At 38.1% G+C, this 27,772-nt stretch overlaps 1 protein-coding gene across 2 annotated transcripts in view; it reads left to right on the top strand.

Moving 5' to 3' along the window:
• The window catches only part of rngtt (RNA guanylyltransferase and 5'-phosphatase), a 131,790-nt gene extending 104,546 nt beyond the window's left edge, over positions 1-27,244 (top strand). For both annotated transcript variants that reach the window (XM_030128823.1, XM_030128822.1), the window contains 3 exons: positions 3,078-3,144; positions 21,188-21,311; positions 26,847-27,244. In XM_030128823.1, the coding sequence (XP_029984683.1) occupies positions 3,078-3,144; positions 21,188-21,311; positions 26,847-27,007 (352 nt within the window). In that variant the 3' untranslated portion in view covers positions 27,008-27,244. The remainder of the gene's footprint in view (positions 1-3,077; positions 3,145-21,187; positions 21,312-26,846) is intronic.
• Positions 27,245-27,772: the final 528 nt, after the last annotated feature.

Here is a 27,772-nt window from a genome sequence, read left to right as displayed (position 1 = left end):
CACTGCAAAATAATATAAAACAGGAATGCAAAGGTATTTCAAGACATAAAACAGTCTTTTTGAGACACGAGCAGGGGCCGTTTGTCAGACCAAATCGACTTTTGTTGTTCTGATGATTTATTGTTTATTCATATAGTATAAAAAGGTAATATGCGTATAAGAATATTACAGACATTTCCTTTTTAATATAGAGGGAAACGAAATGAAGTGTTGCTCTGAAATATTGACAGATATGTTACGAGAGGCAGCCCATCAATTTTGTCATGTTTTATGTTGGCACAGGTTATAAAAGGTTTTTTTTTTTTTTCATTTGCGCACAGTTCTTTTTTACACAGAGCTTCATGTCGTTTGTTTATGACATTCCTGTCATACATTTTTATTAATAAATCTATAAATCACTTGCTGATCGGTGACACAGGTCTGATTGCATGTTGTTTAAAGACCCCTGTGACATTTAACAACATTTTCGCTTTTGTTCTTGTCTTATTTTTTCTCACTATAAATTAATTTATCTGACTCATTAAGTCATTAAATTAGAGCATCATCAGCTGGTTAAATATTTATATTCGAGGTGTTTTTAGAAACTACTTTCTTTCAGTTTTGGTAAAGTAGTGTAATGTACAGATAGGCAACAATGTTATCATGATTAAAATGTTCATATCAAGGTTACTATCATTAACGAAAACTAACGAAATGACGAAAACTAGAATAGAAAAACATTTTCGTTAACTGAAATAAATAAAAACTATAATTGAAAGAAAAACCAATAACTAACTGAAACTGTATTATGTGCTCACAAAACTAACTAAAATGTATAAAAATTATGGGTAAAATTCCCTTCATTTTTGTCTTTGTCAATGTCGGATTGATATGAAATCGATTTATTTTGCTCTAGCAATTTTAGCTAGTGGCACCATACGAAACTTCACTTCTCATCACTTGTGGTTTAGAGTCGTCTTCTTGTCCCCACTACCCAGAAACATGGAGACTAAAGTTGGGAGACAGCAGAGTCCTGTCTGGGATTTATCGGAATATGATGGCGAGGAAGATAAAAGATACGCCAAAACTAAAATTAATACTAAAACTAAACTGAAACTAAGCATTTAGAAAAAAATGGAAACTAATAAAAACTAGCAAACTTCCTCTAAAAATGAATTAAAACTAACTGAATTAGAGAAAAAAAAAGTCAAAACTAAATAAAACGAAACAATAATGAAAAATCCAAAGCTATTATAACCTTGGTTCATATCAGTTGATGTAAATAAAGTAAATAATATTTCTTAAAGGCTAATTTTAGGTCCTGAGTAGAAGGTGAAGGATCCCCAGACCATTTTATGAGACTCATAAAAGACATAACATTATATATAGAAAGATACATTTTATTTAAAAAATGTTGCACATTCACAATTTTTACAATTATTACAAAACATACACACATTTTCATTAGGCCCAAGTATAAACATATATGTTCGTACCTAATTCCTATTATACACCACTCAATTTACTGATTTCTTCAGCCTTTCTCCTACTGGTTCCACAATATACAGTTCATCCACTGTTCTTTTTTATCAATACACCAAGACATAATAAAGTATACTGACTAATCAGACATACCAAGACAAGTTGTCATAAGAAACAGAACAAGATAAAAATAATGTAAAAGGTGAAGCGAGATCACATTGCTGTAAATGAAAATAATAAGATGTAAATGATGTAAAAGACATGACATGAAGACATTTTAAGGCACGGTAAGAGGAAAACACCATGAGATGTAATGAGATGGAAATGAACAGTAAGACTCATAAAAGAACAAAATGTAAAGAACATAACGAGATGAAGGTGATACAAAAGACAAAGCAAGATTAAAATGACTTAAAACTTTGTACAAGATGAACTTTTGTTTGGTCATTTAGTTCTTCTTTTTATCATTTTTATTATTAATCTTTAGAAATAAAATGAGCACAATCAGAGTTCTTATTCATCACATAGACAACATGACGATCATGTTTGTTTTTGTTCACAGTGTGAATGAAATAAACCCTAAAGACACAAAAATGTATGTATGATTATATTGCAATAATCAGTCAAGGAAAATTACCCATATATATATATGTGTATATATATATATATATATATATATATATATATATATATATATATATATATACATATATATGTGTGTGTGTGTATATATATATATATATATATCTCAGAAATGATGTAACATTATATCATGCTAATTATTATTTTACAATTCAGCCCCTGTATTATATGAATGATGGGAGCACACGTATTCAGCACGTGACATGTTACTGTGATGTATTAATAGAAGAATGAGTCAAATAGACTTCTGTATCCATCACTGCACAGCTATTTGACTCTTTTAATGCACACTTTTGCTTCCTTCCTTCTCCTGCTGTCATTACAGACGATGGGAGGGAACGTGGGTAGACGCTAAATTGAAATCCTTAAAAGCCTCTGAATAAGTTGTTGCTTTTTTGTCTGCACTAAGAATGGTCAGAGAAAGGATAGAAGCCAGTATTCTCCACAATGATGGAGTGGAAAAGGCTCACGTAACGGCACAGAAAGTGTCTGGAAATAACAACAGGCACATTGGGGGTGTTTTTAGTGGAAGGACATAAGGAAGCAGTGTGTGATTAAGACATCTGTTGGGCGTGATCTCTAGGATGAGACACAAATACTGCTTGGACAAATCATGTAAAGCACTGAAATACAGACACTGAAGACTTCACTAGCTGAGGGTTAACAGTCAGCCCTCGAAGATACAGTATAATAGCCACATTTCACTGTCTAATATCTGTATTTTTTTATTGCCTAAGACTCTAAATGTGCCCATACCATGGCTGTCTTTGTAAATTTAGAAACATCAAGCTGTGCTAAGAGACAGAAAGGGCTCAGAGGTGTAATCTCACATCTCTGCTGTTCTGTTACTAGCTGGAAAATGGAGGCAGAGTAGCAATTCCATTGCACCGTTGTTACCACTCGGATACTCTTTGTATTGAGACCCAGTGCTCAGTCTGTTGTGGGTGTTAACCATGATCTTTTTGTCTTTGTAGGCTGGTTCCACAGACTGTCGGCTTGCTGTACGTCGGCAACTATGACAGGCCCTTTGCAAAGATGAAGGTGAGAAAGTAAATGTGTTGTTTTGTTCAATTCAGCCCTGTGCCAGATAACTAAAGCCCCCTGTGCTCTTGCAGTTTCCCTTTAGCAAGGCACAACAGCTTAGTCTTGTTGAAGGCATGTAGCAAAAAATACACTGCCAGAATTTTAAAGAAGGCCCTCATTATTTAGCTCAAGTAGGATTATTCTTCATCTGTTACTGTGAGACATGAAGATTTATAGCAGTTGGAAGCTGTTAAGTGAAGTTGGTTCATTTACAGTAAAGTCTCAAATAAAGATGGAGATGTTTCTTAATACATCCTAGAGCAGTGTTTCCAAACCACTGTGGAAGATTATCCACTTTCAAATGATTGGTACTCCAGAGAGCGGCGTGATATAGATACGTATGACTGCACATAGCAATGATCCACTCTACAATAACAGTTTTCCTTTGCAAAGTGAAAATGAAAGTGAACCGGCCCCAATGCGGTGCGTTCTGTTCATAAAGCCCTCCTCACTAGTGATGCGTGGATCAGTGGGTTACCCATGGAACCTGTGGTTCGAGTTGGGGTGGGGGGACATGCCTCTATTATATGGATCTCAATTCGTAAGCTGGGGGTCCGTCCGAGGGGTCGCTGACACACCCCTCTCAGCTTTCTCGTTCCAAACAGCCTACTTCTTTCGTAAATTCCTGCAAGAATATCAGCTTTGTGTTCAACTAAACAGGCCCAGGTTTCACATTGAATGAGTAAATTGAGACTAGATGTGACATTTTTGTTTGGTTGTGTGCCTTGTGATTTTTCTAATGTTAAATATGTGCCGCAGCTCAAAAAGGTTGGGAAACACTGTCTTGGAGAGTACTTCAGCAACTACAGAGGTACAACTTTACAATAACAGAGCATTAGAAACCTCCAGCCAAACACTTGAATCATTCCCATCATCATTTTTAACCCTTATTGTTCCTACATTGGATATATGAACAGCTCATTTTGAACCGGACCCATGAAAATTCACAAAACAAATGACTATACCAAAGTCCGAACCACAGATGTCTTTAGAATATACACTATATTGCCAAAAGTATTGGCTCACCCATCCAAATAATCAGAATCAGGTGTTCCAATCCCTTCCATGGCCACAGGTGTATAAAATCAAGCACCTAGGCATGCAGACTGCTTTTACAAACATTTGTGAAAGAATGGGTCGTTCTCAGGGGCTCAGTGAATTCCAGCGTGGAACTGTGATAGGATGCCACCTGTGCAACAAATCCAGTCGTGAAATTTCCTTGTTCCTAAATATTCCACAGTCAACTGTCAGCTGTATTATAAGAAAGTGGAAGTGTTTGGGAACGACAGCAACTCAGCCACGAAGTGGTAGGCCACGTAAACTGACGGAGCGGGGTCAGCGGATGCTGAGGTGCATAGTGCGAAGAGGTCGCCAGCTTTCTGCAGAGTCAATCGGCCTCCAAACTTCATGTGGCCTTCAGATTAGCTCAAGAACAGTGCGCAGAGAGCTTCATGGAATGGGTTTCCATGGCCAAGCAGCTGCATCCAAGCCATACATCACCAAGTGCAATGCAAAGCACCGGATGCAGTGGTGTAAAGCACGCCACCACTGGACTCTAGAGCAGTGGAGGCGCATTCTTTGAGGTGACGAATCGCGCTTCTCCATCTGGCAATCTGATGAGCGGGTCTGGGTTTGGCGGTCGCCAGGAGAACGATACTTGTCGGACCGCATTGTGCCAAGTGTAAAGTTTGGTGGTGGGGGGATTATAGTGTGGGGTTGTTTTTCAGGAGCTGGGCTTGGCCCCTTAGTTTCAGTGAAAGGAACTGTGAATGCTTCAGCATACCAAGACATTTGGGACAATTCCATGTTCCCAACTTTGTGGGAACAGTTTGGAGCTGGCCCCTTCCTCTTCCAACATGACTGTGCACCAGTGCACAAAGCAAGGTCCATAAAGACATGGATGACAGAGTCTGGTGTGGATGAACTGGACTGGCCTGCACAGAGTCCTGACCTTGACCCGACAGAACACCTTTGGGATGAATTAGAGCGGAGACTGAGAGCCAGGCCTTCTCGTCCAACATCAGTGTGTGATCTCACAAATGCGCTTCTGGAAGAATGGTCAAAAATTCCCATGAACACACTCCTAAACCTTGTGGACAGCCTTCCCAGAAGAGTGGAAGCTGTTATAGCTGCAAAGGGTGGACCGACGTCATATTGAACCCCATAGACTAGAAATAGGATGTCACTTAAATTCATATGCGAGTCAAGGCAGGTGAGCAAATACTTTTGGCAATATAGTGTATAAATAGTCAGTGTCTTATATCGAGTAATCCCTAATTAAAGCTGCAAGAGCCACAGTCTGTTAGGGAAAAAAATTAAAATACAGACCTCTGTTCCGCAGCTGTGACAGTCTTACTCAACTGACACAAAAAAAATGTAGATGGTCTTAAAAGAAGCCTTAACTCCTTAAAAAAGTTAAATATGCTCTGGTTTTCCGGTGTATAGGCCTTTGCATGTTTAGAATGTGACAAACAACATGAAAAACAAAACTATATAAACTGATGGCAATGTGAATTTTTGAGAGTTGTAGTATTTATGATGTGAAGCCAGCATGTGTAAAGAAGGACCACTGTCAGCATTTGTCACAAATGTCATGTGTAACACTACCAAGGTTTTGCAAATGTGAGGAGAAAATGGGGCAAAAGACACATGGAATGTGTGCTTCACAAATTTAATAAAGAGAGAGGGGTTTTTTTTAGTCACTGACAACAGAAATCTAATTCCCTCAATAACAAGAAATAATATAAGTATTCAAAAAACTGAGTATCAGAAGGTCATGTTGAAGGGCTCTTGTATTAAATTTCCAAGAGAATTGCTCTAGTGCTCTAATAATCATTGTGTGTCATCTGTTTTCTGTGCCGAGGCAAAAAAACAATCTCCAGTTTTTGAACAATATGACATAAAGTTACATAATCTCCTCTCTATCCTGATCAGTGATGCTGCTCCATTTCTTTTTTTGTGTAATACAAGGTGGCGTGACAGTGATGACTGAGACAACAGTGTGCAATGTGTTTGTTGACACTTTTGTTCTTGTGCAAAAGCTCCAAAACTTCACTCGTCTGAGTAAAGTGTTGATTTTTCACAGTTTAATATCCGTGCTCTGTTTGAAAGTATCAGAACAAAAACAACAGTTGAAAAAAAAATGCATTGAAGTGTGGAATAATCACTTGCAAAAGAAAAGAAAAAAACCCTTAGGTGTTTGTGCTTTTCTTTGCTTTGTAAGACATTCAGATACCAAAGTGGTTAAAAACCTGCAGTAACTGTTGGATCAGTTCTGACACTGGTAAACCAAAACATTAATGACTGAATTGCCAGATTAATCTAAACAGTAACAGTTATCATGGGTTTGAACCACAGTGTATGAATATTAAGACTTTAACTTTGAAAAATGAAGTGTTCTTTTATGCAAACCTTTCTCGCCCAAATGTCATCTCGCCTTTTTGCTTATTTCTTTTTTCCTGAACTGTATTGATTCCTCTTATTTTGTCCATTTATACTCAGCCTTAGTGCACTGTCTGTGGGTTTGACAGAGGGGTTTTCTCTGCTACAGTTAGAGGATTGCCTCAGTGCATATTCTCAGTATGAGTCTACAGTTATGTGGGATCACACACAGGCCTCTGACCTACAGTAACTCAAACACTCTCGAGTACACTCCACAATAACGATCAGATCATCTCTATTATGGTAATATGGGAATTCAGAGCCAGAGAACAGGGGCGTAGATTTCTATATCATCATTACAATATATGGAAATATCTTGCTTCATCTAAATGACTCATAGGCCTGTAAATAGTCATAGTAGAGTGAGTTGTTACTTCTTTTTTTTTTTTCCTCTGTTAGAGTTGTGCCAGATTCCCATGTATCAGCCCTGGGCTTTGTAACTGAACAAGGTAGAGGTTGTGTGTTGTTGCTCAGTCCCTGAGCTTCTCTCAGGGATACAGAGCAAAAGCTGCTTTGCCCTGAGGTCATTCTGTCAGCTTTCATGCTGCTATTTTTGTGGGGTGACTGGGTGTTTCACAGTCAGTCCGAGTGCAAATATGCTTAAAAAAAAAAAAAAAAAAAAGTAATTACATTCCAATGTAGGACATGGCATCGTGTGCTTTTGGCTGCCTGAAAAAATACTCCTGATATGTCTGTCATGTAGTGCCACCTCTGCACAGTCAGTGTTGCTTTATAGCCTGCAGGACACCACACACACACATAGGAGTTTTCATATTTACAGCCTTGCTTATAGGTTTGTTAGTCACCTCAGATAACGTGCAATTTGAGGCACATCCAGTTGCTACCTCATTGAAATTCTCTTGGCAGCCAGAAAAGAAACTCAAACCAACTTTTACTGGTAATTAGAAAAACGTCCATATCCTCATGAAAATCTTTTTATTGGCTCATTTCTTCCAGTTGAGCTGCTTATTGTTGTAATTACTTACACAGTTTGTACCTACAGGGAATGGCTAAAATGAATCTTGGAAGACAGCTTTTATGATCAGCGCAGCCTCCCGAAAAGAGCAAATAATCCAAAAGAGCACCAAGTGAAAACATTTTGTGTCACTGGCCTGTTTACTTTACTAAAACCCACAGAGACTTTTTGAGCATTGGCTAAAAATGTTTTATTATTAAAAGCAAGGCAGTACCTGAAAAATTAATCAGTGAAAGTGTGTCACAGGTACAATGTCAGCCCTGTCTGCCAGTGGAAAGCTGCAGAAGAAATCGAAATATAAGGTAACACATTTACCCTAGTTTTCTCCCAGTTTTGTCAGAAAATGAACTGGTAATCAAGTAATCTTAATTAGTATGATTAAAGTCTGTTTACATTGTATTTAATCCCCGTTGAACGTAATGTCAGCATATCTGGAGATATGAGTATTTATCTTGGTGCATACAACATAACCGCCAATTGAAGCCACAATAATATAAGGTAGTATTCATCAGGTGAAGTGGCAATAATGTTGATTATTTTGTTACCATGGCACCTCACCTCACCTAATTTGTGATTTAACTGCAAATCCACACTTTAGTCACATCCCAATTGCTTCATTTCAGATCCACCATGATGTACGGAGGCAAAACGAAAACATTTCTCACTTTCAAAACACATATGGAACAGAAGTTAGACCTCAAAGTTCATCTGTTGGAATTTGCAAAATGAACAAGCATAAGGATCTGAATGGCTCTGAAAAGGGCCATATTATGAATCTGCAGGTCTTGTTGGTTGTTCCCAGTCTGCAGTGGTTAGTACCTATCAAAAGAAAGAAAGCCAGAGCTCACCTCAACTGAGCATTTGTATCTCTATCTGATCCAGGGAAGCCCCTTGTTCCACCTTATGGGATGTAAGGGATTTGCTACTAACATCTTGGTACCTGATAACATTAACATACCTTCAGAGGACTTGTGGGAGTCCATGTCTCAAGTCAGAGCTGTTTTTGTGCTAAAAGGGGGACCTGCACAATATTTGGCAGTTATATTCCCACAGATGTATAAAGCTATACCTACTGATCTGGCATGTCGCACAGCACTTCGTAAAAATTTGAACACAAGCAACCCTCCTCCCTTCAAAGCCTTGCCTGCTTCCCTCTGCCCAAGATCTGACGCTCCTTCCTCCACTGACGCACGCAGAGGTAGAGGCGGAGGTGTTGCGGTCCGCTCTGGTGTGACCACGGACCCCTCCCTCAACAATCAAACACAACATCATCCACCTGCTGGGCTCCTTAATCATTAGGAGACTCTGTATTTAAGGGTCTGGTCTGTGCAGCGCTGGATCATTGTCATCACCTACAATAAAGGCTCACACAGAGTCAGGCAGACCTTGAGCAGCACAGACATTTGAGGTTTCATAGTCAAGCATACCAGTTTCTCGTGACAGTGTCCTGCATTCACATCATCCTACATTGTGTGACACCGAGTACGTGGAGTCCGTGCAGAGTCAAGTATGCCCGACTCTGAGGGGTTCTTAAACCAGACTTTATCATCATCCTTCATTCACCGGACTCAGACTGCTGCAATTGGGTTTTTCTATTTGTTCCCTTTAGTTGTTTCTGTTAATAAATCCATTTTTTCCCTTCAACACCTTGCATTTGAGTCCTATCCAGTCACACCCCTAGACAGGAGGAGAAGCGCCAGTGAAACAGGTCAGATTCAGAGGTACTGGCAACTGATGTGGGATGTGGCAACCGATGACAGACAATAGGCTCAGCCAGGCTCGTCCAATCATTTCACTCGGACCGAATAAAATGATTGGTCAGACTTTTATCAGAAATATATGAGAATGAAACATTTTTGAGTTTCAAAACCTAGTGGATTTCTTTTACACTTTAGTTTGCCACACGCTTATTAGGAGCATTTTAAAATTACAAAAGAAAAGTGTAAAAATGCCAGATCATACATTATAGCTTTTATTGGGTAGAGATCTGGCTGTCTCTTTTAGTACACCCTAACCACTGCAGACCAGAAACGCCCAACAAGACCTGCAGTTTGGGTGTGTATTCTAACATAGTTTCTATCCATCACAATTTGCCCTGTCCAGCACATCAAATCCACTGACTCAATGTTCACATAATTTTTATCCCACCAACTACGAGGCGCTGCTATTACGACATAACATTATTGCCATTTCACATAACAATAGAGACCAAGCTGTAAACATGTTTATTTCTGCTGTAAAGTGGGCGATAATAGCATGCGGATTTCTGAGAATCAGCCCCCAGTGAACATCAACTGTTTAGCCCTGGACGCTTATTTCCATTTTACTGAAAAATGTGACGCCCGTCCTTCAGGCTGTGCGCTTTATTCCAGTAGTGACTCTAAAAATGGTGGATTTTGCAGAAGTTGGAGGTAATGACTATTGATTCTGCATTCATGTTTAGCTTCACTGCTTCATAGTCGGCTCCCTGTGCTGCGCCGTGTGTGGCCTGCGAGTAAGGCTCATTAATCATAAATACTTTGAATAGTGTGTGACAGATATCGTCACAAGAGACGGAGATAAGAGCAGCTCCCCGTCGGAGACCGCCGGCTTTGATGAAGCTGCACGATTTTGGCAAAGTGCGCCTCACCTGCTGAGTGGTGAAATATGTGACGGCATTTTTTTCCCTCATCTTTGATTTCCTCAATTTGTACCAACGGCATTAATGAGAGTGAAAAAGTTTCACAAGAATAAGTTTTAATCAGTCATATCGCATTGACACTGAGTTGAAAATGTGACACTGAATAGGCTTTAGTTTTCGGTTTATTTATCAAATCTCTGTTGCCCACACCTGTTGTCTGGTAAATGCGGGGATTGTATTAATCATGAATACTGTCAGAATAATTAAATGCGCTGCCCACAAAATAAACTTCAAAAATATAACAGTCAATCAAGTACCATAACAAAACAAACTAATCAGTTAAAAGTTTGGGAAGTAAACACAATTCTGTGGGCTGTGCACTGTTTTTTTTTTTTGTTTTGTTTTTTTTTTGGTCTATTCATACTTGTTTAACAGGCAGAATTGACAGTGTGAGGTCTGCTTCCCCCTCATTTTCTTCGGTTACACATTATTACCTTGTTTTTCTCATCATAGAAAGTCCCTTCTCAGTTATGATGTGACAGTCAATCTGAGGGCGTGGGATAATGATTGGTGTTATACATATTCCCCAGAGACCCTGTGTTGACGTCATTTAATAAGATGTAGAACCACTGAGTTGTTTGTTTTGCTCTGACATACCTATTTAACCCTTTAACAACGGCAATCTCTTTGATGCTGCATTTTGCACTTTAAAGCATTCTGAGCTTTCCGACACTATATAACACTTTACGGCAGCGATGGGGGACTCTATTACAAGTGAAAAGGAACTGTTTTACTTCCACACAGGCTGAAAAATGCCTGGAAATAACAAAAAATATGTGATTTAGTGATTTGTTCTGAACATGTAATGAAATTTATCATATATGTGAACAAGCAAAACATAAATAATAATACAAAAGTCAACAATTAAGCACAATAGTTTTATTTACATGCCTGAAAAGAGGTGGGAAGAAGCCAAAAAGGGGTGGGAAGAATAATAATATAGATGCTGAATGTTCCAGACCAAAAAGCATGTTTTAGCAGATGTAAAATAGCTGAAAGTTTATTTCTGCAATCTCAAAAAGTTTTGTTTTGTACATTTACAGTTGTTTCTGATAATAAATATGCTAAAAACTTCAAGTTCGCGTTTTTCTTTTTTACTAAAACACACTGTTTTAAGCATTTATCATTTATAATAATGATAATTAATGTCCGGATATTGAAAGTTAAGTTCTTCCTGAAAAAAAAAGGTGCAAAAGAATTGGCAAAAAATACATTTTCTGACACTTTCATTGCAAAGAAAACATGAAGACACCTAGGCAGCCTGTTATAATGGCAGTCTGAAAAGGGTTAAGACCTTATGTGTAGCTATAATTCACTCTTGAAATTAAATAATAGAGACAGAACATGTGATGCATATATGAGAGTCTAGACTTTACACTTTTAGTATGCTTTAGTCCAAACTGATTGTGAGTCCTCATAGCAAAATATGTATTGTCATGTTTGAAAGCATATGAAACACTGAATATTAGTTTAGATACCATCCCTCTACTGGAGTGTTTGCATCTTATGTCTGCCCACTTATATATTCTTTCATTTAGTTTCTTCTTATTAAAATGGGCCAGAGTGCCTCAATGGCGCAGGCCCCTGGGTTGGTTCTGATTAAGTCTGCCATGAAACAAAGGCAAGGTCAGTCACAGAGCCATGTCAGGGAATACAAAAAAACTGCTATTCAAGGAAATTACAAACTTTGAATGTTTACTCATCTGTGTCGGGATCTGCGCGAACATCCTGTAATATGCTGTCGCGCACAGTTCCAATGCATCGATGCACAAAGACCCGGATATGTGATACACAAGCAGGTTGACTGTCTGCGTTCTGCACAGACGGTCGAAGGTTTGATGTTGGAAAGTCCACTGTTCTGTTTGAGTTTGTTTTGGTTCCTGTCACAACTTGATATGGAATTAATGCTGTTGTTGTTTAGTGTTTCAAGGGATCCAATGAAACCCTCTCCGTGAGCTGTCCATGGTCCTTAACTGAGATTCATGATGTTTTTGCAGTGATTTTGTAGGACTCCATCTGTGGAGAAAACAACTTTATTACAGAGTATTTATAGTAGTAGTTTGGACCAGGGGATCACACAGTCAAAGGTTATGATTGATTTTAATTTCTTACATGATCTGCTGTTCAATGGGATCATGTCATTAAGAAAATAAATGACAGCGATGACCCATTCATCAACATAATTATGGTAATTATGGTATTTTACAGAGGGCATTGCAGTGACCTGTGTAACATTAATGTCAGTATCACAGGCTGCTAGGCTACTGAGTTAACTTCATTCTGTTTACACTGATACTTAAGCATCTGTCTTCACTAAGCTCTTTAGTTTTAGTCCACATAAACCTGTAGAGTTTGTGGAATGTGTTGTTTTGCTGCTGCTGAAGACATAATGATGAGAAATACCATAAGGCTGAATCCAATTTATACAGATGCTTTAGAGTTGTGTTAGAGTGCAGCAGGAGATAATGGGTGACCACAATCTAAGTAATTAATGGAAACACTGGATCTGTATGTACTTTTTTTTTTTTTAATTATGCTGTGGTAATCTCAGTTGTGTGCATGTACAGGGCTCAAAATTAACTTTTTGACCTAGGAGCACTGTGCACCTAACCCTAAAAAGTTAGGAGCACAGGCTAAAATCTAGGCGCACCACTATTATATAAAAAATTTGGAGAACAAGCAAAACTCTTGGCCATACCAAGTAATATTCCTATGTGTATTTAAGCAATGTTAACAACCTAGAATAAAGTATTTGAATAGAGTATGAAAGAAAAAGCTTACATTGACACAGGTGCAAAACAATTGTCAATGTGTGGTATGTACTTTAGTTGGTTCTTGGAGAAGAAAGACGAATCACACCATTATTTGCAACAACCAACTTTTTTATTTCATGGCCTAAAGGCCCTTAGGGGCCGTTTACACGGCGTCGGATTCAGTCGACTCCGGGAAGATTTCATCGCGGATTAGCCTTCTGTTAACATGGAAACGGTGCCTAGAGTGCCTGAATTCGGAAACTTTTGATACCAGGGTCCAGGGTGGAACGTTATCGATACGCTCCGCATTCCAGCTCCGTGTTAACGCGAATCGGAGCGTTCCGGGGTAAAATATGACGTCACCGCATGCGCGCGCAGCCAACAACCGCCAGTTAACCCACTCCGGGCCAGTTGGTGGCGGTAAAGCGCCTCCAAGCTGGTTTGCCAGCCTCTATGACACAATAAAGCTGCAGAAAAAGAAGGAACAACCACAACAACAATGGCCGGTTTCAGAACAACATACGTGCTGCTAACTGTGCTCAGCTCGTCTGTCCAGACAAAGAAGTCCTGCGTCTTTGTACGACCACTCGCCATTGTTGTTTGTAAATAGTGTTGTCCGCCTCCTCCTCTTCTTCTTCTTCTCCTCATTTAAAGGCTGTCTAAACCGGAAATTGTTTGTGCGCAGGCGCCTGTTTTACCACCACTGTTTCACTACAGCTCTACATCGCCAGCTACTGGTCTGGCATGGCCACTACAGCGTATTCAGCCGTCCTCGCGGACTCATGTTAACGCAGATCGTTATCATAGCGGCGGCGTCTTAACGCGGAATGATTTTATAACGCAAAGGAGAAATCTTTGCGGAGTGTTGCCGTGTAAACGTACCCTTAGTCACTGTGGTCTACACCACGCCTGAAGTCAGGAGATTGTTTCAAACGTCGGTGGAGTTATTTGATCCCTTTGTTTATGCCGCCTGCGCACGCGAGGGGGCGGGGACTAGATTTTCCACTTCAGTCAGCGGGGCGTGGAGCTTGTTTATTTTCAGCAGACGAGTTACTTCTGCAGCCATTATTCTAGGCGCACGTATTAATTTTCGCTCATTTTTTTTATTGGCGCACCGTGCGATCGTAATCTCAAAAACAGTTGCACTACCGAAATTCTCAGGCGCATGCGACCGTAATTCAGTCGCAGTCACGAGCCCTGATGTATATGTATGTGTGTTTTCATCATGGCATCCATCCATATTCAAAATGCAACATACACAAGACTATATTTCAGAGTTTTTACTTGTTTATTTATTGACAGTTATTTTTGTCTTCTTTGTCTGTTGTCGTATTGTGTTTTTTCTTGTTACAGTGAAATAATTTTATAAACGTCTTGGAGTTTTTTCTCACCTGCACAGTTAATTATATTTTAATATTTGGTTTTCTTGCTTTTGTTGTTTTAAATCAATAACAATGTTATTGTTTTTTAAAATGATTTTTAAAAATATTATTATAATAGTGTGGGTTTCTAGTTTGATAACAGATTCTTGTTTCATGCAAAACCAAGGTATTTTTAAGGAGGCAAAGGTTTTCTACTCATTTATGTCCTAACATCCCCTCAATCAGTCCATTTAAACAACATTCTACATACATAATAAACATATACAAAAGAAAAAGCTGAAGTTCTAAATGAAACCCCCAGTTTTTCCAATAGGGTTTTGCAGTGGATAGCACTCATGCCTCACAGCAAGAAGGTCCTGGGTTCGATTCTAACACCAGTCGATGGGGGTGGGACCTTTCTGTGTGGAGTTTACCTGTGTCTGCGTGGATTCTCCCCAGGTACTCCGGCTTCCTCCCACCATCCATAGACATGCACTGATAGGTTCATCGGTTAATCTAAATTGCCCATAGGTGTGAATGTGAGGGTGAGTGGTTGTTTGTCTCTATATGTCAGCCCTGTGATGAACTGGAGACATGTCCAGTGTGTACCCCATCTTCACCCACAAGTAGCTGGGATAGGTTCCAGTGACCCCCGTGACCCTAGTGAGGATAAAGCAGGTTCAGAAAATGAATGAGTTTTTCTAGTATTTCTCACATTTTAATGGCACATGTCAATCCTTCCAAAATGTACATTTCCTCATCTATTTCTATCTATTAAAGATTTATTGGAGACTCTTTACTCAACCATTTTCTATGTATTGCTTTTTTTTTACTACCTGCTCTTACTGTTTGTAACAAATATATGTCTTGCTTTTAAACCCAGTTGGCACAAGCTCCATTTCACTCTTAAAACAGAGCGATTATTTGATTACTGATGTGATCTGTTTCCACATCTTTCAGAAGGACACTCCTTCTATGTTGTCTTATAATTCCTTTGCAGTAAGAGTTTATAGAGTTTGACAACTTTTGGATAAATCGCAGCGTTGTTTTATGGTCATTTTACTAATACTAATGTTATATATTCTGATAAGGAAAGAAAGGTTTTATTATAGTTGTCAACATTTCTGAAGTGTTTGTCACATTTTGACCATAAAAACCCAAATAAGCCTCTGCTTTCTTCAACTCTCCATTGGGAGCAATGTCAGATTTCAAACCTCAAATAATTAGTGAGCTGAAATTTCTCATGGTCATTATTTATATTGACAGATAAGAAAGTTAATTTGTGCCATATCACCCAGCCCCAATAACAGGATGGGACTGATTTTATTATTTTTCTCAGTAATAGTAGAACAGGTTTTAGCAGAAAAATACAAACATTCATCCGTCAAGTTTTTTAGATATGTAAAATCTGAATTTATTTTGCAAATGTCATCAAATGTCACATGAGTCTTTGGGAGCAGATGGTCTGTTGTGCTAATGTGAACTCACCAGGTAAAGAATAAAAGACAGAGCTCTTCTTCATCTTCTGCGTTAATGACACTGGCTTCTTAAAGTTTTGACTGGCAACGTCCCTGTTAACTGGTGGCACATGTGTGGTGCCATAATCAGACAGATTTTGCTGGATTAAGTACCAAGTGGTGATGAAAAATGGCAGCCAACATGTCACCCTTCACCAGCGGGAAGAGATCCCAGCCTGCAGCTCTGCGTCCTGCCTGTACTGCCCTTCAGTTTTCTGGCAGCTTCCTGCGTCGGGCTTCAGGAAAGCTTTGTGTTTCTGTCACCGTTTTAGTTTCGTCTGCCAGCAGTGATGAACCGTTGCTCGAATAAGAGTCGACCTTATCAAAGGCGATCTTCAAACTAAAATCAAATAAAGGCATTTTGGAGAATAATATACATTTTCAGGGACTGTGGAGGCTTATGATGTATAAAGTTTATTTTCCGAAAAGCCACAAACAGTATTCCTCTCTTGAGCCAGAATCCTTTACCTCCCTCTCTGTCTGTCTTCCTTCCTCGCACACTTTCTTGCTTCCTCTGTGATTTCAACACCCACTGCGAGCCCAGATGCCCCACACTACAGGATCAGACAAGCTCTTACTTTGTGTTTTCACATCTTGCCAAACGCTGGTGCTTTTCTGGCAGCAGTGGTCACTCACTGACCTTGGATTGAAATGACATGTTCACACTGATCCCTGCAGGTCAGGCTCTTCACTTCTAAAAGTGTCCAAATACCAGTACAGTAACAGAATGGAGATCCGGGTGCATTTCTTGTTGAAAATCGCAGATGAAAGCTTCATGATAACCCATTATGTCACTGTATTGTTTTGTGCTCGTGCCATTGTTCCCATTTGACTATTTTAGCTTCGCTTTCTGCTTTCTTTGCAGCAATAAGACTTACTTTTTCCAAGTGTTGAGAATCCTGTCAGTGAGACACAGTCCCTCGACAAATAAACAACAGATGCTCAAATGTCTTCTTTGACTCATGCTTGATCTTCAGTATCATGTGCCATTTTCATATACTTCAACTGTGTTACAATGTGTACAAGCGTGTAGAGCCGAGTTTGTTTTCAAAGCAGAGCATGATGTAAGAAGTCAGTGATCCTGTGTACCTCAGTAGGTGGAGCAGGAACTGTTGCTCTTTGTAGAAAGCTACATTATAGATACAGACACTCTCTGAACCTACCAGAGTTCGCCTTGACTCTTAAGTAGCACTGCAGCAAAAAGAAATCAATGTATTTTAGATTTTATTATAGGTTATTGGTGTAATTGTTCTGTCAAAATGAGGAAAATTAAAATGACAAGTAACAGAATGTCTTGGTCTAGCTCAGGGGTGCCAAACATATGGCCTGTGTGCCCAAACCAGCCCGCCAAAGGGTCCAATCTGGCCTGCAAGATGAATTTGTGAAGTGATGATAAAACTAATAATTTTTAGTTATATAACGCTTCTGATCAAAGGGCTTTACAACACAGCAACAATTAAAGAGTAAGAGCACAGTAAAAAAAAATTCAGTAAAATAAATAAAAATAAATACAACAGAACAAGTTAAGATCAGAGTAACACCATAAGACTCAGAACAACAAGGCTCAGGGCTCATATATAACAGTAAACAAGTGCAGAAATAACACTGGAGATATTAACAGTCAAGGGTGTCAGACTCATTTTATTTCAGGGACCACATACAGCCCAATGTGATCTCCAGTCAAATAACCTGCAAATGATGGCAACTCGCAATTTCCTTCTTGGTTTAATATGAAAAAAGTAAAATTACATGATATTTACATTTACTAACTATCCTTTCACAATAAAATGTGAATAACCTGAACAAATATGAACCTGAACCTGAAATGTCTTAAGAGAAGTAAGAGTGATTTTAACTATATAATCCCTGTTACCAATAGTGATGTCCCAATCTGGATTTTTTTGCTTCCGATCCAGTTTTTTTAATGATTAGTTTTGCTGATACCAATACTTTTTACTATGAAATTTTGATTTAAATTTAGAGTCATTATTTCTAGGTTATTATGCTATTATTTTACTTGAGATCACAATTGGGGTGAATGTGGAACCTGAACTAAACAAGTATGACACCATTGACTCTTACTAACTTTAGTATAATTTTTGAACTTTCCAAATTCATACTGTGGGCCAAATTAGAACCTTTGGTGGGCCAGTTTTGGCCCACGGGCCCTATGTTTGCCACACCTGCTATCGCGCGTCTATGGATAGGTCCTTCCAGGGATTATACAGGGGGTGCATTCCGTGCTGTACGTACCTCACAATGAGTACATGCAGACCATACAACCGTACAAACTGAAAGTGAAACTTGAGATGTTTTACTAATTCCTCTAAGTCTTCTGCTGTTGTGCAGCTCATTTTCCTTTTTCATTTGAGGGGGTCAGGATGTTTGTTTAAGAAGGCATTGCTCCCTCTTGACCTCCCCTAGAACCAGGCCTGGATTGGGTCAATCTCGTGACTAAATTCAATCCGATCTTCTAAAAAATGCCAGATCTGCAACCACTACCAATCTTTTAGATTGGGTCGGGACATCCCTAGTTACTAAATGCATTTGTATATCTGTATCCACTGTGATCTGGAAGTTGTGTTATTCATAAGCTAAGACATAATATTGTTGAAATTGCACTTATTTTCCTTAAGAAATTTAAGGTTGCACATGGTTATTCATTTTCATTACTTACTTACTTACTATTCTGGCCCACTTGAGTACACATTGGGCCCCTGAACTACGAGGGCCGTTCAGTAAGTTCATGGCCTCACCCAGAAATACTGGTTGTTATAATACAGGATGTTACATTCTTTCGTGATGGGATAGTGACGCTTGAACATCGATGGACCAAATGCATTGCTGTAAATGGAGATTATGTTGAAAAATAAAATATAAATTATCAGTCTGTGTTCTGTTCTGGGTGAGGCCATGAACTTATTGAACAGCCCTCGTAAAATGAGTTTGACAGCCCTGGTCTGGTTCATAAGCCATATATAAAAATGCACAGTACAGCACTGCTTACTCCCATTTTTGCTGCCGTTTGAACGCCTGATGTCTTCTAAAAACCTTTCATGCAGAGGGTTTGCATTAGAGACACAGGGTCAGGACATCCACCCACCGATTCACCCGCATTTGACATCAATGTAACAGCGTGTCTCTGAGAGCTTTTTTAATAATCAGACGCCATAAATTCATAGAGATCAGTCAAACCTGCTGTGTATCAGTTCATTCTGCCCTTTTTGGCTGTAGGATGATAACACTAGCATGTTAAAACATTCATGGGCTCTAACACTCAGTATAAATCAGAACAGGTTTAACGTTAAAGATGCAGCTGCCTCACCTTGATACACAAACCCCTCGATCAATCTGATTGCACCTTAAATCCTCAAGAACCTTTAAGTAACAACTAGTTGACTGGAGCTTTGCAGCCTATTCTCCACAATCTTTATGTCTCAAAACCCACTATTCCATTCAACCGACTCTAAAAACCAGTCTTGTAGAGATGAAGATGTAGACGCCCACATCATATGGGGGTTAGCCTTGACTACCAGCTGCTAATCCAACATAAATTGCCAGTTTTAGTCGATTCCATCCTTGTTGCCTCTTCCAGCAGCTGTTGTGCACTTAAATCCTGCCTTTTATCATGGTGTTACTCTCTACATTCACAGCAGGCGCACTGTTATTCAAGCAGTCTAACAATTTCCAAGTCCTGTGGCGTTACCAGCACCCCTGCTAGTCATGCGATATGCACTTCAGACATGTTAGAACAGTTGGTGGCTAATTCTGAAATGAGGGAAACGATTCTGAAACAATTTCGAAAAACAATCTTGGACAGAGATGGCTTTTAGTTTAAAACGCTGTCAGAATAAAAACATTGCTTTTTCTTTGTCAGAAATAGAATTACTACATCTAGTGCTTTACCCCTGAAATGCAAGTATGTCCTGCTGCATGTTGAAGTATTTTTGTTTAATCCAAGCTAGCATGGTTTTTCTAGATACCAAAACCTGTACATGTGAAGGTATTAAAATTATAGTTACAGGAGTTGTATTGTGTGTAGTATTAATATTCCAAACGCTCGACAGCAGGGGGAAATCATGTCCCAGAGCATACTAAGGACCAATGAATCAATGCTATGTATCCACAGACTGTATCACACACTGAATAAAGTATAAAACTCATTGTTTACACACATCCGTATCATGGCATCATCAAAGTTTTCTTTAACAAAAACTCATAGCTGGTTATTTTGACAATTGATCAAAATAACACTGTACTGTATAACTTCACCTTCTGCATCAGCTGATAGTTTACATTATAGCTCTGTTAGCTTAGCTCTGTTTGTAGCCAGAAATCAGCCACAGTAAAACCATATATCACCTGTTTTCTTGACAGTTTATGTTATCAATAGCGTCACTAAAAGATCTGTTTGGAATCATTTAAACAAGGTCAGAACTGTAATACTTTAATCTGAACTGTAGATCAATAAATAGCAAAGTTATAGAACTTGCTTATTCTCACTTATAGGCCAGGTAAAAATAATAATAATATGAATAAAGTTCTGGTAATGTAATGTGCTGCCAGTTAATAATAGGTTTAAACAAGATTTTGGTCTAAACAAGACTATTTTAAGACTAAATCACTTCTTAAAACGCATTTTTATAGACTTGCCTTCATGTGATGTCCCTTTCTAATGTTTTTAATGTTGAATATTTAATTTTACCGTTTTGGTTATTCATTTATATTGACATACATGATGCTGTTTTATTCCACTCCATTTCACGTTGATCTGACCGCAGCATTTTATGTTATTTCTGCCCTCTCCACTATGATACATTCAAAGTTAGTCATGTTTTCATGTTTGCTGTACTCATCTCTTTCATTGTGTTGTGTTGTTTGCTATGTTTTTATTCTGCTGTTGTGCACTTTTGCTTTGCCTGTCAAAGCACTTTGTATACTCAGTTTTTAAAGGTGCTATATAAATAAAGTTATTATTATTATTATATCTTTTGGTTAAAAACAGAGAATTACTAATAAAAGCACTGGTATACTCTGCCACTGATGAAAATATGACTAAAAACAGTATTAAATTTGAAGATATAATTGAAAATGGATATCTACAAGAAAGATTTGTAAAGGACTGTATCATATTGTGTCACATCAGCGGACGTATTACCTCGCACAGGGGAGAGATGGACAATAGCGCTAATACAAAGAGAATGAAAACATCCTGGTATTTTTCAGTCTGTAAAAGTACAAACCATGTGTGTCCTTCATGTTTGTCTGCACAGGCCACTAAAGAGCTGAAACCATACGACAACAAGATCATCGAGTGCACCTTCGCAAACAACAGCTGGGTGTTCATGAGGCAGAGAGTCGACAAGAGCTTCCCCAACTCCTACGACACGGCAATGGGTGAGACTATGTCCTTCGCTGTCCTACAGTTGTTCATTAATATCTCACAGTCGTCTCTGCATCAACCAGAGTGAATAACAACCTGCGATTAAAGGCTCATTTTTCAGGCTCCTGCGTTTAGGGGCAGATGTTGTGTGTATTCACCGCTAAGAGGAACACACACACACACACAGTCTGGCCTCGTATTTAATGCCCAGATTTCTCCTTTCACTTGTTTGAGACAAATTGTTTTCTTCATCTACTCCCTTTTGAACCAAAAACAATCTAAACAATTTCCTATTTATAGTTCAGTTTTATCAGATTGACGGTTCTTTTTTTTTTTTTTTCATTCATTTAATTGTTCTGAGCTGAAGAAAAAACTAAACATTTTTATGTGTACAAGGAACTAATATCAGAGCAAATACATTAATAAATAAAGGTGATGAAGACAGTATAGCAATTGTCATGCACACTTGTAATAACAATAAATTCAATATGTATTGCTCAAAAAGGAGTGGGAAGAACAAAGCTTATTAACCCTTAGGGGTCCACGGTCATGGCCCTGTGACTCAATCACATGACATATTCAACATGTCGTAGCATCAGAAGTCGGTCACGTAGACCACTGGGGACAGTTGCATTTGAAACTGCAAAGATGAAACACTCTCCCACTTTTTATTTGATGTTGATAGAGCAAATACAACTGGAGATATGATGGTTTGAACTCAGAGAAAACAAACATGAATAAAAGTATGAAAATGAGGTGGGGTTATATTTCTTACCATATCTTCATCATTTTTTGTCCTTTTTCAAAATGTAAAAAAAATGGCCAGATCTGTGAAATCTAATCCACAGACTGCATTAGCATTACAGGTAAGGGTGAGAATGACCCCCACCTGAACCGGATGTGGAAACTGGGAGGACTGGGGGGGTGAGAAAACCGGAGAAAACGCCTATGTAAAGATATGCTTTTATGTAAAATATTTGAGTATAGTTTTAATTTAATACAATTTTGATTTTATATACCAAATATTTGGAACCAATATTCACTTTTAAAGCCTCTGAAAAGGTTCGTTAAGCATCTTTTGTGTTATTTATGCAATAAGTTATATACATTTTTCAAATCGGATTTTATATTTTTTGTGTTTTTTGTCCTTTTGTGTAGATATAGTAGGTTAAAGCGAAAAATAATAGGCAGATGAGATGGATGAAGTTGTGCTGAAAAAAAAGATACCAAACATGGGTGTAGTAAACATTTCTTTATATAGTATTTAGAGGCAAAATCAAAAATGGCCAAAATAGGCTCAGACTCCTAAGGGTTAAATTCCAACCCCATCTCACATTTATACAACATAACACATTACTTTTGCTTCCTTAATGATGCAGTTAAATCCGTTTAGAGTCCTAATAATGTAAATAACAGATAGTAAACAGATTAGAAAAGCTGCTGTATATTACACATAGTAGCTATCTACTACTATACGACAGTTCAAGCAGCACTAATCAATATTTTCAGTCCACATTAGATCATAATTTGATAAACTGTAATCTAGGACAACTCATTCATTAACATACTAATAACTAATCATCTCCTGACTCAGCTCTCTACCCTGTGAAGGATTTTAGAAGCTTTCAGATCATTATTTTCATTTTCCACCCTGCAGCCTTCCACTGTTTACTCTCAGTGTTCTCATTTGCTTTAATTGTTGCTGAATCAGGCAGTTGTTGCAGTTGGGAAACGCTACATAGCTACGTATTCAGGATTTATTGATGAAGATAAAAAGATTTTGCATGTTGTGTTGTAAAAATGTTAATATTGATATCTATTCATTACGTTAATCAGTATTCTGCTTTTTTTTCTCCTTCTGTTTTTACGCACTGATCATTTTTACTTGTTTCTTGAAGCTAAATATCTTGTTTCATCCCTTTGAGAAAATAGGTTTGGTTTCAGTAATCATTCTTCAAGAGATGTACAACTCTACCAGCTTCTACACACAGTAATATTTAATGGAGAAAATGTAAAACTAGAAGCTTACCACAGTATCTATTTGTGCAGCACTTTCCTAAACTCCGGCGTCACAGTGTACAAAACAGTACTCAACTGTACAAATTGGAGCAATAAAAACAAGTAGCCGAAGCAAGAGAAAATGCATTTAAAGAATGAATTGCACTGATAGAAGAAGATAGAAAAGATAGTTTTGAGTTATTGAGGTTTACATCTGGAGGCGCACGGTGGCTGCAGCCTCGGACTCCCAGTGGCAAAAGCACCTTTAATCTAAAATCTAGATAAATAACACTATATTGCTCCTGGAGCTGATAACACTGTTATGTTTAGAAAAATAAAAAACAACTCATTTACATGATGCTGCGGAAAACGGTTCAACATCCATTAAATAGTTTATCATTCATTTAAACACATTTAATGTAGTTGGAAGCCATCTACAAGTGTTTATTAATTTGTCAGTGTTTATCAGTAACTTCTTACGGACACTTTTTAAATGTAAAAATGAAAATGGGAGATGTAATAAAGTGGAAGTAGTAGAGGTTTCAAACAGGAAAAGAAGAAGAAAGGAAATCGCCCTCGCTGTCTGCAAGCGAGGAACGGAAAGATTGTAGAGACTTCAGAATTTACAATCTAGACTTGTACCTCTGCTTATCTATTTTGTTATTTTTTTCATCATCATCTTTTCTAGTAGCAAAAACGAGTTCAACATTCGAATTTATTGGGAAGAGGTGCTTCTGTCTGTTGCCATGGTAATGCTACGCAACTCTTGTATTAATCTACACATTAGATACATCCACGTAAACAGAAGAACGCAGAACACAACTCAAACAAGCACTTAACCTTCCTCATTTGTTAGTTTCTGTTCCCATCTCTTATGTGAACAGGTCAGTTTTGACCCATGTCTTAAATCAACTGTAAAATACACTATCTGTCATCCAATTTGTGTCTCATCTCTTGGTTACCTTGTTAGACTTCCTTATCTATGAAAATATTGGTTTTAATATTTTTGGTGTGAGCCTCTGGGCCTTTTTTTGTCAGTATACCCTTTGATGTGCACTCTGCAGTCACCAACTCTACATTGAATGGACCTCACATGTGGACATGCCCGTCTGTGCTTGTTTTGTTTTGCTTGTTTTGTTTGTGTGCAGGTGTACTGTATAACAAGGCAAAGTGAAAATTCACATGATTGGGAGAGGAGCTGGCTGTCATTGTACTTATGATTTCAGTTTTGGCTCTAATTATTGCTTTATAATCTTATTTTTATAACTGTGTCAAACTGACCCTAACAACACGAAGGTCATAAATTCAACCAGAGCATTTCATAATATGGTGATTTTTTTTTTTTTTTTTTCGTTTTTTTTTTTTGTTTGTTTTGTTTTGTTTTTTTGTTTGTTTTTTTATTAGAGGTTTCTGGCAAAGTCAAAAAGCCTTGATGCAATACACAAATTTTATGTGGGTCATTTATGCATTTAAAACCTAAAATGGGTCAGTGGCAACCCTAACACAAGAGAAAGGTTAAATGGGAAAATATCTAAAATAAGCTAACAGTCCAAGACCTGCAAATGTCATGAATCATTTAACAAACAGACAGACCAATGAGAGAAATTTTGCAGCGCTAAGCAAACACAAACAGACCCAACAGTACAAGTATTATTTCTTTGCCCCTAAAACTCACTGAACGACACAAAGTGTAAAATTAAAGGTCACGTTATTAAGAGATGATTATAAATTTTGCCTTTTCTGTTTTCTGATCCCTGGTTTTAAATGAATGAAGCGTCTGCTGTCGGCTAATCCATTATGTGTTATATTAAAATGATTCTGACTAGAAACAAATTGGCCCAGGCTTAATAAGTTAAAGTGAATTGCAAAGCCATAAAATACCTGCAGCAACTTTTGGATGCAGTTACGCTGCATTTTACAATTTTCATTATCCTCATCTAATGGAATACCTGTCCACAAAATGTCCATTATGTATTGCCATTAGTTTTCTGTAGAGAATACAGATGCATATTTCAGGTATTTCCATAAACCAGTTTAGAGTGACTAGACTAGACTGTATTGTCACCATTTGGCGGCGCTGCAGTGACTATAAACAGTAGAAGAAATATAGTGTTTCTTTTTGAAGTTAGCCCTTTAACAACTGCAGTCTCTCCAGCGCTGCATTTTGCACTTTACAGCTTTCAAATTACTGTAAGTCCTGAACCATTTACATTATTCACAAAATTCAAACGGTATCGTAACGCTGAGATCCTGAGCTTTCCAACACTATATAACACTTTACAGCAGCTATGTGGACTCTATTATAAGTAGAAAGGAACTGTTTCAGATACTTCCACACAGGCTAAAAAACACCAGAAAATAACAAAAAAAATAATATGAAGTCATAATAGGGATGCAAAATGTTGCAGACCAAAAAGCATATTTGAGCAGATGTAAAATAGTTGAAAGTTTATTTTTGCAATCTCAAAAAGTTTCATTATGGACATTTAAACTTGTTTCGGATTAATATACAGGGGTTGGACAAAATAATGGAAACACCTTCTACGATGCCACAATGTTAGGTGTTTCCATTATTTTGTCCAACCCCTGTATATGCTGAATACTTCAAGTGTGTTTTTTTTCTTTTTTACTAAAACACACTGTTTTGAGCATTTATTGTCTGTAATAACAATAATTAATGGCCAGATACTGAAATTGAAGTTCTTCCTGAAAACAAAGGTAAAAAAAAATTGTTAAAAAAGACATTTTCTGACACTTTTATTGCAAAGAAAACATGAATACACCGAGGCCACCTGTTATAATGACAGTCTTAAACCGTCTGCAGTAGGGGTGTAACAGTACAGAAAAATTTAGCTTCGATTCATTTTCAGTACAGTGAAGGAGACCAATTTCATTTTAAAAATCTTTAAATATAACCAATGCAGCACACTGCTCTGGTTTTGTCGACTTGTCTCTCTCATTTGACATAACTGACATGGAATCCGAAATGCTCCTAAAAGGGAGACTTTAGAGAAAACGGAGGGTCTTCCAACTCTGACTTTGTACCTGTGATGCTGCTAAGATCTGCCATACTGGTTCACCTTCAGCACGTGGATGGTGTGTGGACCACTTAGACGTCCAACTAGGATATCAAATATCTCACATGGGTTCCACTTGCGGCCACTGTGCTCATACTGTGTGCATTCTCCTTCAATGCTCGTGTGGAAACTTAAGGCGAGTGTTTGTGTTTTTCACATAGGCTACATGTGTTTGTTCAGTACACCTCTATATTGTCACAAATAAGGCATGAATAATTCAGCCTCCTTCATCAGTCATGTCAAGCAGATTAATAAAAAATACTTAAATTCTACTGGATCCTAAACCAGCTGTAGTATTTGCAGAGTATAGATCAGAAACAGACAGGACTTTTTTTTTTTTTTTTTTTTTTTTTTGAAGTTGATTGAAACATAATTTGCCATCATTCAGCGTCTGGGTGAGCTGCTCTCCATCTCTGTATTCACTTCCTTCCTTTTCCTTCCTCCTCTGCATGTGTTTTCTTCATCTCTGTCCAGCTGTGTGTAAAAGCATCCAGGAGCCCGTCACTAAGGAAATCCTGCTGGAGTTCCTGGACCGCTGTGGCGTCCAAGCCCAGAACCGGAGACACCCGCCCGACCCGGACTCGGAGCTAATGCCCCCTCCGCCTCCAAAGAGACCCAACCGGGCCATCCCATAGCCCGGGGTCCGGCACCTGTGGACTTCACCTGTAAATCACCAGCCTCATTTTCATCCTCTGTACGGACATTTTAAGGCTCTCTTACCTTAAGCATGTTTGCTTTATGAGACTGTAAAGACTCTAAAGGACTTCAGAAACCTTTACTTGACTGCCTCGATGTCATTAATTTCCCTTGTAGACTTTGTTTGTAGCTTTAAATTGCTGGTGTTCTTATTAAAATGAAAAACACAATGCTTAGTTTTTTTTTTTTGTTTTCTATTTATACTTTTCTATTGTCTTGAGCTAATTAGTATTTATCGACAGGGTCACTGTTGTGGCTATATTTAACAATGCAGACCTTGTTTGTGTTTTGTCAACCAGTTTCATGTTTCTACTGAAGGAGGAGTAAACACCATGGGAGCTTATTTGCTGTCTTAATGTGTTAAATTAATGAAACAGTTCAAAAATAGTCGTCAGCGTGACAGATTTCATTTAGATCCAGAGGCGTTTTTAGTTATTTTATCTAAATAATGTGTCGACTAGTACTTAATGATGGTTAGAATTGCATTTTTGTGAATTGTTGCATCTAAGTCCTGTTTTGTTTTTTTTTTTTTATTATTATTTTATTATTATTTTGTGCAAAGAAAGGGCACATATGAAGTCAGAGAGATGATACCACAACTGAATAAATAATTTAGGATTGAAATCAGTGAAATAAACAGCCATATTGGTTAAAAATGTATAAAATCCCCAACATATGATATCAAAATATAACCTATTATACAT

The sequence above is a fragment of the Sphaeramia orbicularis genome, chromosome 24 (assembly GCF_902148855.1).
Source record: "Sphaeramia orbicularis chromosome 24, fSphaOr1.1, whole genome shotgun sequence".
Classification (NCBI taxonomy): domain Eukaryota; kingdom Metazoa; phylum Chordata; class Actinopteri; order Kurtiformes; family Apogonidae; genus Sphaeramia; species Sphaeramia orbicularis.
This window is presented reverse-complemented; position numbering and strand designations above follow the sequence as displayed.